Source organism: Halichoeres trimaculatus, unplaced genomic scaffold (genome assembly GCF_033239565.1).
Source record: "Halichoeres trimaculatus isolate MK-OKI-2021-1 unplaced genomic scaffold, fHalTri1.1 fHalTri1_scaffold_5, whole genome shotgun sequence".
Classification (NCBI taxonomy): domain Eukaryota; kingdom Metazoa; phylum Chordata; class Actinopteri; order Labriformes; family Labridae; genus Halichoeres; species Halichoeres trimaculatus.
In genome coordinates, this window is record NW_027437183.1 from 4684805 (window position 1) to 4698169 (window position 13365).

General features: G+C 41.9%; 1 protein-coding gene across 1 annotated transcript in view; it reads left to right on the forward strand.

The window, feature by feature from the left end:
* col27a1b (collagen, type XXVII, alpha 1b) overlaps positions 1–13365 on the forward strand; it is a 121700-nt gene that overhangs the window by 27450 nt on the left and 80885 nt on the right. Inside the window, exons 5-7 of the mRNA XM_074670028.1 lie at positions 2167–2220; positions 8759–8812; positions 8898–8951. Coding sequence (XP_074526129.1) covers positions 2167–2220; positions 8759–8812; positions 8898–8951 — 162 coding nt within the window. The remainder of the gene's footprint in view (positions 1–2166; positions 2221–8758; positions 8813–8897; positions 8952–13365) is intronic.

Below are 13365 nucleotides of genomic sequence, written 5' to 3' on the forward strand. Positions count from 1 at the left end.
CAAATCAACTCAACCATTAGATGTGAGAAACACTTCTACCAGGTGAATTAATTTTTAAAGTTTGACCACAGCCCATCTGGAATGACTGGAGAGACAGATTTTTTGACCTATACTGCAGCCAGCCACCAGGGGGAGCATTTTTCGTGGCGACTTCACTTCGATCCGAACAAGATAACCTCCATTCTTTTTACAGTCTATGCCTATGCCCCCTCGCGCAGTCCCTTTAATGTCAAAAATTTCTGCACTGCACACTCGAAAATTTCTCACCTGTTGGACGGAGACACGCGGACAAGATGGCGGAAGAACGGGATCTTCTAGTGGTTGAAGTGCAGAAATACAGGCATCTGTATGACTCTTCACACAGAGATTACCATGATAACTGAATTCGTTGTGTGAAATTGAGGCCTGGTAGACGAACATCTGTGATACACCGCCCCCTGCTGTTTGGGTATGGACATCAACAGAATACCCCCTCTTTAAACATGATCAGTAGTCACATTCCTAAGGTAAAAAACGCCCTAGTATCAGCTTAAACTGTCCCACTCTTCCCTAATAATATTAACAAAAATGTCACTTACTTTTGAACATCACTCAACACTTTTATTTCTTCGCTTTATTTGCTGTTTTTTAGCTTAATCATGGATTTAAAGGAGACAGGCTCCAGCACAGTTTCCTCAGCTGGAGGAGAGCTTGTATAACACGTAGCAGTGTTAACATCCTTAAAACATCCATTATATGAATTTCTTGAGGTTAAAGACACAGTGTTTCCTTCCACATGTGTCCAGTGAAGGTGTGAGCAGGTCTGTTCGGGGTTAATGACCAATAAAAACAGTAGCCCTCTACGTGTTGATGCTGTAAAACTCCTTGGCCCACATCGTAAAGCAGGTCACAGCTCTGGAACACAGGTGCTGCTCATGTGCAGGCCTCAGGTGTGAGTGTGTGTGTGTGTGTGTGTGTTTACATCAGCGCTCTAACCCATTTTTGTTTGCTGGTGGTCTCTAAATGGAGCTCTTTTTAATAATCGAGCAGAGAGCCACTTTATTCCTCTCCTCGCCCACACCGGTGATAGACAAAGTGACTCATTCTCCCCATTATGTTTCCATCTCCGTCAGGATCACAGCCGCCCACCTTGAGCCTCTTCACCTTGTGTACAGCGAGAATGCAAATTGAGATATCCCGTCCCATCCTTCCCTTTCTCCTCCAGATCATCTCCTCTCCTCGCTTCCTATCCTGAGATAATGACTTCCATACGTTTTAATATCCAGAGAGCGAAGAGGGGAATGCTCTGAAAGGAGGAGGAGGAGGAGGAGGAAATCTGTAGATGAGCTTCTGTTAAGTGGCTCCATATGCCCGGCAGTGAGCGCCTGTGAGGAGAGGAGGGGGAGCGGAGCTGTGCGCCTCCTCTCTACCGTCTGATAATTGAGCTCGGATAAATAACAGAGACGAGCTCGATAACGCCGCTCTCGGCCTCCTGCGTCTGTTTGAAAACTTGAGAAACAGAAGCTTCCTGTTCAGATACTCTGAACATTTCTGCAGAGGGTTTTCCACACTCGGCGCTGTGGGCACATGAACCCTGGACTCCTCGGTCGGATGCCTCAGGAAGTCGTGGCTTTATTTTTCCAAACAGTTTCTTCTTCTTGAATTTATGGTCTCTTCAGAGGAGAAAATAGATGCAGTCTCTTCACTCCACTCCTGAAAGTCTGCCCACCTGGCTGCACTGGTAGAAGATTGTCCTTTTTGATAAAACTTTTGGCACAGATAGCTCCATGAATAACAGTTAAGTAGGTTATATATCACACACACCTATGGCACACAGCAACTGGGGAGTACGTGTGATGGATGAGTGGCCTTCACTTTCTAGGACCCCAGAAACCAGTGAAAGGAGCTGGGATGAGGAAAATCACATCCATATGTCATAACTTGGACAGGCAGGAGGTGCAGCCCGTCAAACAGAGCACCTATACACAAACACAGAGGGACCTCAGGGTGCTGCTGACCTGTCCCGTAACACAAACAGACGGTGGGAAGGGAACAATATGTGCACACACGTGTGAATACCTCACATCTAGTCCTGAATCTGACCCCTCCTCCTCCGCTGCTGGGACGGAGGCCTGCTCGCTGACCCCATTGATCACCTTCTTTAATCATCTGTGTCTCTGTTTTCAGGGTCCTCCAGGCCCACATGGAAACCCTGGTCGCCCCGGACCTCCAGGAGTCAAGGTACAGGATCAAAAATCAACACTTTAATGTTAATTGTGTTTAATGTGGTTCATTTTGTGATGACGTCAGGATTAAAAGTTTTGATTTTTAATACCTAAACTTATGCTGGATCCCAACTTCCTGTGTTTACGTGTAGCGGGTTTTGGTTTGCATTAGGGCTTCAGCTGATGGATATTCTCATCATATAAAGGATTAGGGTCTATGGGGCGCCGCTTGTACAGTTGCACACACCACGAATAACATTTTTTCCACATTTAGCTGTAAAACATCACCTTTTTATGCAGATTTGGAGAAATATTTGTAAAATATATATTTCAGATATTATATATAAATGTTGAATGTTTTATCTGAATGATAAATGCTATATAAAAAAGGAGGGTTTTTTACATGCTGGACATAAACACAACATTTCAAAAAATAAATATGTTGAATTGAAAAAAAAAAAATTAAAATGAATTAACATCTTTTACCATATAAGCACAAAAAAGTATTGAAAACTGGTACAGTTGAGTACCAGTACCAATTGCCAGGTACAGGGCATCGGTATGGCACCCTTTCAAATATGAAAGGTACCCATCCATAAAAATAAATATCCTGATTCTAAAAAACATTTTTAAACATTTAGTTTTCATTCTAAATATTGATCTAAGATTTGTTAATCTAAAGCAGAGATATCTAGATCTTGGACAAAGATTTCTAAATATTTAGCTAATATGCAAATTCACACTCCTGCCCGCCGGAAGCACCAAAATAGAAGATTGAGGAAGCTATCCAGCCAAGCGGATTTTAAGGAAAGTCTAACACAGGTGGCTAAATCAGCTGTTAGAAAAGAAAGCTACCAAGAGCTGTGATGGCGCTGTTGACGATCCGGTGGCCCACATCAAAGAAGTATAGTTTGATATTCCTAAAATCCCGCCTGGCTAGATCTAAACATTTGGAGCAGTCACAGTGTTTTTATTTCCTCTCCTTCCCTTTGTCCACATTAATCTGACCCCCAGCTGTGATGGACTTGGTTTAGTACCTCCCAACCGATGTTCTTCTTTCAGCCTGATAGTGTGAATGTGTCTCTGTCAGCTCCTGGTGTTCCAGTTTAAAGAGTGACCTTGTAAACTGGAGACCTTCAGCCGAACGTGTCGGTGGATATCCATAACCTCCTCATCAGATCAATGTTAAATGATGATCTAAAGCTGTTCATGGTTTAGAATTAGCATTTTCGACCTGCGATGGCTTTTGTGCAATAAGGCTCGATCAGTACCAGCACAGACTGAATATCCTCCATGCTAACGGGCTAGATGCAATGCCTTATGAAGGTTGTAGCTTGTTGGTGTCCTGAATGAGCTTTTCTGTTGTTGTGCTGCCCTCTACTGGTCTGGAGTTAGCTTGCTCGTTTCAAACCATATCACTAAAAAACTGTTAATAAAAAAAATACCTTGTCGCATTGCATCCTGGGAAAATTTGTCTTGATTGAAGAAAATAAATTAAATTCAAACCTTTGTAAGAGTGATGTGTTGACAACAGCAGGTTACGGTGCTCATGGGAAACGAAGTCTTCTTTCTGTAAAAACACTACAGATTCTAGCCAAAGGTGTCACTGCAATCAACACCAAACAAAGGCTCCTCACAACACCTTTAAGTAACATTTAATAATCATCAACAAAAATAAATATGAACCTGGTGAGGGCCCTGAAACACTCTGCCATGTTTCCTAAAATCTGAGACTTCCATCTGTTCTGGAGTATAACTTTTATCCAGTCTATGTATTTTGACCCTTTGAATGATTTATGTCTTCAGTGGGAACTAATGGTCCTGGAGGCTGCCAGCCAAAGACAGAGTGGGCAACTCTGAGTGATGGAGCCACACCGTGTTTGTTTGGGTCCGTTCATGGGATTTGTTGTGAAGAAAATCCACAGAATAACAGACGATGCTGCTGCTGCTTTGTTTACATCAAGAACACAGCACAGAGAGACGAGAGGTCTGGGTTTGGTGCTGGACTGACAGTCCCTGAAATGAGTTTTAGGGTTTACGATTGTCTCAAAAATCAAAATAATCAGATTTCTGACATGTTTGGTTCCCATAGTTAGTATTTTCTTCCTTGAGAGTGCTTAAAACTACAACAAAATGATTAAAATCTGCACTGTAGGCATAAAGAACCAGATCATCTTGTGGTTTTTCATCAGGATCCAGAGTTTGTTTGTGATTTTACTGAGTTTGCATGTCTGAGGTCGGATCTCTTGGTGTTACAGTACAGCCTCTCAAAAAGCCATTCGCTTCCCTTCAGGGGAGAGCAGCAGCTTTCGGTCTTTCTGGCTCGCTAATTTGCTCGTACTTGGCATGAAACTGTGTTCCAGCTGATTTGAATCGTCAACACAGAGGGTTGTTTTTCGATCTATAATACGCCGATCTGATATCACAAAGAGGTCAGCGTGTTAGTCTCTGCTCGTATTTCCACTGCGTGCCTAATCCTTTTGAATGCATTGGATTTCTGCGTTTTCCACTCTGTCTGTGGACATTTGAGACGCATAATGGATGCCATACTTGGTCCTGCGTTAACCAAAGGGGGAAGAACTGAAAGTCTTACATCGTACATATGTGATATTGGAGCCTAACCAAACCTTGCCCCGGCTCAGTTTGACCCATTTGCACACAAACCTCAAACAGCAGACAGCCTGGTCTGGCACAGATCCCTGACTGCAGGAAAATGAGCTTGCAGGATGAAAACATGCTGTGTTTGAGGCCAGTTTTGTTTTGGATGTGACACGTTATCTGGATGTAAGGCTGATTAATGGAGACAGGATGATGATCAATCTACCGCCTGCTGATCGAAGCGTCCAATTAGATCTCAAATGAAATGAATGAAGGCATGAAGTGTGTGTTTGATCAGTGGGAGGTACAAGTGCTTATTAGCCTCTTCAGTTTTTAGGAGGAAGTCCAACATTTAGCCTTTTTTGAGTGGAAACCTCAACGTTTCTCATGAATGTGTGTAGCTTTTGGCCAGAGTGAAACTCTTGGCTCTTTAAGAACTCTTTCAGCAGAAATTCCCACGAAAGGCTTTCAATGCCAATCCTGTTAAACAAACACTGTTGATGGGAACCTTTAAGAAGAGCTTTGACTTCACTGTCACCTTTTGTCCTAATAGAGGAAAGTACTCGCAGCAAAATTGGTCCTGACACAAGAGAAACTCCTGAATGAAAGTGTAAGAGCGGGGGAATTCACAAGAATTTGCATTTGGCTCTGGTGGATTGTAAGCAGAGTGAGTAGAGCTTCAAAGTGCCAAAAAAAAGACCGTAGCCTTAAAAAGTCAAGATCTGCCATTAATGTCATTTTATTCAGGTATTCACACCTTCACGACCAACACGCTATCACTGCTGAGGTTGGACGCAGTAATTTTAAACTTTAAACAAAGATCCTTAAAAAGTTTAAATGGTAGACCCATAGACTGTATATAGAGTGGCCATCATGGCTCCATCATTTATCGTTGTACGGGTTTTGAAGGCTATCCATGAAGACACAGGATGATCCTGGACCCATATCAAGGCTGTTACTGCTACTTGACTGCAGCCCAACAACCATCCAGGGGCGTATTTAGTCATAAAGAGGCCTGAGGCAAACCCAGTCATTGGGGCCCTCCATGACTGGGAGCCTCCTTCATGACTTAGGACCCTGGCCTGTGTGGCAATGGGATGGATGGAGAGGGAAGTTTACAAAAACAGACATCAGTTCAAGACCGTGGATGTCCTTCATGAAGCTATTCATGTTACATTGAGCAAAAATTATTTATTTATTTATTTATGAGGATAGCACCTTGAGATGGACTATCTTATTTTCAAAGGATAAGTTTGGTTTATACAGCTTTTACATTGTTTATAGAATGAAGCAGAACAAAATACTCACCCAGAAGGTTTTCCTGATCCAAGCAGTGCTCCGGGAGATATTTAGATCCAAAATCGTGCAGCGGACGTCTGTATAATGGGATCCCTCGGGGCATAGACAGCCCAGCTCCTAAAACTGCATTAATCGTCCAAAAATGAATGTTTTTCACCAATATTCCATCATGGTCCACTCTGGGTTAGTCCTCTGCTCCAGACAGCGCTGTGTGGCTGTAATGACCTCTGAACTGACGAAGACTTTGTTTACGATTGCCCCTCCGCGCATGCGCAGTACTCTCTGGAGAGCTGACTCCACTTCCTCCTTTTTTTGAGGGGCAAATGTAAAAAAAGTCTTCGTCTGGAGTGACACAGACTGCAGCAGAGGACTAACCAGGAGTGGACCATGATGGAATATTGGTGAAAAACATGAGTTTTTGGACGATTAATGCAGTTTTAGGAGCGGCGCTGTCTATGCCCCGATGGATCCCATTATACGGACGTCCGCTGCACGATTTTGGATCTAAATATCTCCCAAAGCACTGCTTGGATCAGGAAAACCTTCACAATGCTCTCAAGTGCTAGGTCAGTCCCAATTGCAACAACAAAGTAATTGCTTTAAAACAGCAAAAAGTAAATGAACAAATAAAACAATGGTAAAAACATAAAAAGCAAAATCAAAAACAGTAGCAAGGAATTTGTAGATAAGTAAGTAAATAAGACTTAAAAAAAGGAAAAGATATTGATCTTTATGAATCAGGTGGTGCCTCATATTTAAATGCACAATGGCCAGTTTCTTTGGTGATTACAAATAGATAGTTTGTATGTCGGGGTCTATATTGGGATGTTAATGGTATTAAGAACTGCTTCAAATAAAGAGGAAAACTAAAACAGTTGCATTTAAAAATGAACTGGATCCAGTGAAACTGTTCTAGATTTGAGTGACAACCAGTTCAGGGACTCATACTTGAATGACGAGGTTTAAATGGACACATGAGAATGGATCGACAAAGCCTTTATTAAACCACATTAAGAGGACGAAGATTTGTTTCAGATGTATTCTGGTAGACAATGTCAGCATAGTCAAGTATTGGCAGGATCAGTTGTGTTACAATTCTCCTCCAAACTTTAAAAGAGAAACATGCTTTGGAACGAAAATGCAATTTCAAAAGACTATATATTTTCTTTGAAGTTGATTCAGATTGAAAGATAAGTGGGAGTCTAGCCAAACCCCCAAATATTTAAATTCAACAAATTTTTCTGATACTGTTCCCTTAAGAAAATCAATAGACCATTGCAAGAAGATAAGTGGAGACAGGCTGTAAGAAAACTACTTTTGCATTAACTTAAGTCAGGTTGTAATGTGTGTTGTATTTGGGCAATGTTAGAGTTTGAAGAGTAGAGTACAGTATCATCAGCATAAAACAAAATGTGGGTATCAGAGCGAACCTGCAGTAGATCATCAATATAAATCACTGTCCGCTTTTAAAAAAAGTCTTAAAACCTATTTTTATTCTTTGGCTTTTAACCCAGCTTGAGACTCTGGTCATGTTTTAGTGTTTTTACGGTTTGTTTTAGTTTTTTATTAATTGTTTCATTGTTTTAAATTATTTTTAGAAAAATGTCACAATTTAATTTACTATGTGCACCATTGTTTTAATGATTTATTTGTTTTATTTACTTATTTATTTCTACTCTACTTTTATGTACAGCACTCTGTTTCAGCTGAGGTTGTTTTAAAGTGCTTTATAAATAAAGTTGCGTTGAGTTGAGTAAATAGAGAATAAGAGAGGACCTAATGAGGAGCCTTGTGGTACACCTTTTTCAACCATTTTAAAATCTGATTGGCTGCCCTGAAATGAGACACACCGACGCCAACAATAAGGATGATGTCGAACGCTTTGGTGAGGTCAATGAATATGGCACCTGTCGGCATATTGATGTCAAGTGATGATAAGATGTGACATTCCCACGGCCTCCTGAAAACATGGTCCTAAACTCCTGATCAGCTGATGAACAGCCTGTTTGAGATTTAATGCAGTTTTTAATAAATCACCTCCTCTCTATAGTTTATCTCTTGCTCCTGTTTCTTCTTTTATCATTTTAAACCTCTACGTATAACCTGCTTACCACCCACTGGAGCCAAACCTGACTTCTTGTACTTTTTCCTCTGATCTCAAAATTTTGTTCAGGGAGTAGATCAGCTGAGTCTTTCTTTCTTTCTTGGGTTAAAAGTCCAATAAAGTGGATGCTGTCTCCCTTTTCCCGTCCTTATGCTTGTTTCTTTGTACTGTTCGCACAAATAAACACAATTACCAGTTTCTTATTGGACCAGTGTGATCACACATCAAACGCTGACCCAGAATGCACTGACAGGATCCCTGCTGCCCGAAAAGGGAGAAGAATGCACGCACGCGGTCACTCCCCATCACTTCTTGCCAGCTTGGTGTAAACTGAGTCACTAAAGGGCATAAACGGACTTCACTTTAGTGTAAATAAACCGCTTGACTCGCGTAAAAGAAGGATGAACTCATTACTCTGACGCTGTGAAGGCGAGCTCCTCTGCACCTTGTGAAGAGGAATGCTTTGGCAGGGCGGCAAAAATGCAGCAGACGATGAGGGAAAAGCTGATCCTCGAGTCTGAAAAATAAAATGTTTCTGTTTGTTTTTGATCAGGGGCAGAAAGGAGATCATGGACTGTCCCCTGGTCTGGCCCCTAAAGGATTCAAAGTAGGTCTTTTCTTTGATTAACCTTCATTTTCTTGCAAACTCAGTTTTGCAAATCTGGTAACGTGACCTCGTTTGTCTGTTTCAGGGAGAGCCCGGTGCACTCGGCCCTCCTGGACTGCCTGGCCAAGCTGGACGAAAGGTACAGCATCTTATTTACTCTCATGCTTCTTTGTTTGTTTGTGTTTAAATCTACGAGGAAGATGTTGACACACCGCAGAAACCCCTGGCTGGGTCCCACATGTGTAAAAGTTCACCGGTTTGCGCCTCCTCTGTTTCTGCTTCTGTTCTAAAAATGTTCACAGACATGAATCAAACACCTTGAATGAATGAGCGTCTGAACGAGCAGAGTTATGTATATCAGGGACCAGTAAATCAAACGTACACCGCGCTCTTCAGCTGCCTTTGAGGTGGGAAATCTGTGATATAGCAGCTTTCAGAAGCTTCAGCCAAACATGGATGTTTGAGGCCTTGTTTGGAAAGCAGCCGCACATAACGCGGGCGTCAGGGAGCACACCTGCGTCGGGGTTGGTTCGAATATCTCGGCTGTTACATCACCAGGCCTTCAAAGTGATGACGGAAATGGAGGTGAGCTGAAGTTTACAGAGTGAAACTTTCTTGCGTGTTATGTCACCGACTCTGCGGAGAACAGATCCCGTCAGAAACTGGGCCAAGTGTGGCTCTGTGATCTGGATGTCTCTGTGATAGTTTGTCTACATTATTTGACTTCTTAACATGCCGCTGAGCTGCCTGAGCCTGACAGGGTGATGGTAAGCAGCATGTTTTTCCGTGGCCTCGCGCATTTTATCCTTGGCCCTTTTCCCAAAGCCAGTTATCCCCCTCACAGTAATTACACATCTCAAGTGGGCCAGAGCCGGCTGGATTTCCTTCTATGCAGAGCGAGCAAATTACACAGTACTCCACAGCCCACTTTGTTTTTCCACATTGTTTTTCTTTAAGACAATGTTTTGCCTTTCTGCTTCTTTCTTACACATGAATATTTCTGTCTTTCTGCAGCCTCTGATGACTTTTGATCAATATTTCTCTTCCTGCTAAACCTTTAAACTTAATTCTGTTAAAAAATAAAGCTGCAAAAGATCTTTTAAACTCTCTTTAGGGGAAAAACCAAAAACAGAATTTAAAGTGTCTAAAAAGTACTCAGACATTAATAGCTCCTCTATTCTCATTGATCACTCAGAAATTTGTTCAGACATGCTTGATGTGAGTGTTCCCAGGAGGCTGGTGGGAACTTTGGTCCAAGTTGGTCCATGGTGGGTTCATGAAGGACATCCACAGACTGAAACCAGTTGAATTTATGTAGACAAGGGCACACAGACAACACAGGGGCGCAAAGACAAGACAAGGTGCACAGAGAGACAAGGGTACACTGACAAGACGAGGGTACACAGACAAGACTAGGGTTTACAGAAAGAAGGGGGCGCACCAACAAGACAAGTGCATGGACATACAAGAGGGCACACAAGACAAGGGCGCACAGACAGGATGAGGGTGCACAGGGAAGACAAGGGTGAGCAGACATGGGGAGGGCGCACAGACAAGATGAGGTCACACAGTTAAGCGTGAACCAACAAGACAAGGGCGCACAGATGAGGGTGCATGTACAAGTTGAGGGCACACAGCAAAAATGAGGGAACACAGATGAGGGCGCATACACAAGACAAGGGCACACAGACAAGATGAGGGCAAACAGACAAGAGGAGGGGGTCACACAGTCAAGGGTGCAAAGACAAGATAAGGCCACACAGACGAGGCTGCATACACAAGACGGGGCACAGAAAAGATGAGGGCACCCAGAAAAAATGAGGGCTCACTGACAAGGGCCCATCGACAATTTGTTGGTGCATAGACGAGGGCACACAGACAAGATATGGGCACACAGATGAGGGCGCAAAGACAAGATGAGGGCGCAGACAGAAGAGGGTACTTAGACATGATGAGGGCACACTGACAAAATGTAGGCACATAAATGAGGTGTGCAGACACAAGATGAGGGTGCACAGCAGGATGAGGGTGCACAGACAAGATGAGGGTGCAAAGACAAGATGAGGGTGCACAGCAGGATGAGGGTGCAAAGACAAGATGAGCGTGCACAGACAAGATGAGCGTGCACAGACAAGATAAGGGTGCATAGACAAGATGAGGGTGCACGGACAAGACAAGGGCTCACAGACAAGATGAGGGTGCACTGACAAGATAAGGGCGCACAAACAAGATGAGGGCGCAGACAGAAGAGGGTACTTAGACATGATGAGGGCACACTGAAAAAATGTAGGCACATAAATGAGGTGTGCAGACACAAGATGAGTGTGCACAGACAAGAAAAGCGTGCACAGTCAAGATAAGGGTGCATAGACAAGATGAGGGTGCACGGACTAGATGAGGGCACATAGACAAGAAAAGCATGCACAGACAAGATGAGGGCACACGGACAAGATGAGGACACGCAGACAAGATGAGGGTGCAAAGACAAGATGAGGGCAAACAGACAAGATGAGGGTGCAAAGACAAGATGAGGGCAAACAGACAAGATGAGGGTGCAAAGACAAGATGAGGGCATGCAGACAAGATGAGGGTGCAAAGACAAGATGAGGGTGCACATAGAAGGTGAGGGTGCACAGACAAGACAAGGGGGCACACCCAGACGAGGATGCACAGACAAATGAGGATGCACAAACAACAAGAGGGGGCAAAGACAAGATGAGGGTGCACACACAAGAAAAAGGCGCACCGAAAAAAGATTATCACTTTTCCTTGATCTGATAATTCGCCGTGCTGCTGAGATATGTTGTTTTTTTGTCATGTTGATATGGAGAAAGGAACAGTTACATTCACAGTAAGCCAGCAGGCTGTTAAAGACTGACTGTATGTTTCTCACTGTGTTTATTGTAGAGCAGTAAAATGTTTGCTGGCTGTCTGCAGCAGCTGCTGATTCCTATAAACAACATCCTCACAACAGCTCTGCCATCTTTGCTTTTAGTTACCTCCTGACTCTGGAAGAGGCTGTGTACATCCACTCCAGGAGGTCACAAATTCTCCCAAATTCCTGTTAGGAGGAGAAACTGCAGAAACAGCACTGAGGCTGTTCTAAGACACAAAGAGTCACCACAGAAACCCAAATCTATGAAATTCATACCTCAGATTACCAAACAGGGGGACCCACCCTCAAACCAACGGAGTGAGTTAGCGTTCCTGTAATCTAATGCAGCCTGCTGACTCTTTTGTTGTGAGTGAAATGAGAACAAAGGACGTTTGCTGCGTTACCTGACACTCTCATTGTTTTGGCAACATCTGCTGAGATAAACAAAACCATGAGTAGTCTGTTAGAATCACTTTTACTCTTTCATTACCCATTGAAGGGGCTTTTTAAGAGTCTGAACATGCTTTAAACAGCATGACTATTTCCAGGGACATGGTGAAAAGTTTGATATTTTAATGGTTTTGTACGTAAACCTGAAAAAAAACGCTAACCGACTCCACCTAGTGTTGGTTACGAGATGAGCCTCTTGAGGAACTTTCACCTAGAGCAAGGGTCTCCAACCTGCGGCTCTTTGACTCCTCTGCAGTGGCTCCTTATAGCTTAAAAAAAAACATTGAAGTAAAGAATTTATATATTTTTTACAGAGCATATTGATAATTCAAGACATCGGCACTAAATTAAATCATGTTTTAACATTTTGTTGAACTAGATCTGCATCACAATTGTCAATAAAGCCTATCTCCTCTACTTCACCTCCAACAACATCAACAGCCCACCAACTTTCCATGCACCTGTGGCTAACCTGAGGTTTTACAGCCCTGGTAGGAAAACAAAATCTACAAAAAGACAAATCTGGAAGAAAATACAGATTTGAATTCTGTGTGGATGAAGTCATTTAACTGCCAATGAGGCTAATTATTTTACATGCTTGATTCGTGGCAAGACACTGGCAAAAAATAGAAATGATTAGTTGTGCAATATAGTCAATATTTGTTTTCAAATTCAAGTTTTATTTCAATTTTATTTTTAATTTAAAGAAATTTCATTTTTTTGCTTTTGCAAATTTTTTTGAATTTCAAAATTGTTTGAAATTTTTGCACATTTTTATCATGTTTTGCAAATTTTTGAAATTCATTTTTTGTTATCTGCAAACATTTTAAAATTTATTTTGGAAATTTTAGCAAATTAATTTTATTTTTTTTTTATCTTAAAAAAAGATTTACAATTACATTTTATTTTTGGCAAATTTTTTATATTTTATTCATTTTTTGGCCACTTTAAAATTCTATCCATTTTGTGAAACTTTTGCAACTTATTGAAATTTTTTGCAATTTTTTTTTATTCTTTTTTTTGCAAATTTGAATTTTTTTGAAACTTTTGCAAATTTTTAAAAACACAAAACTCAGACATTGTATGTACAATTTCTTAAATTCAAACACTTCTTATTTAGATAATTTTTCAGACTCGATATAGAGAATTTTATGCACTTCATTGTCTTATTGTGAAGGTAATGCATATATTTGGGATCCTGAATGACTTTAATCCAGGTGAGCTGAAG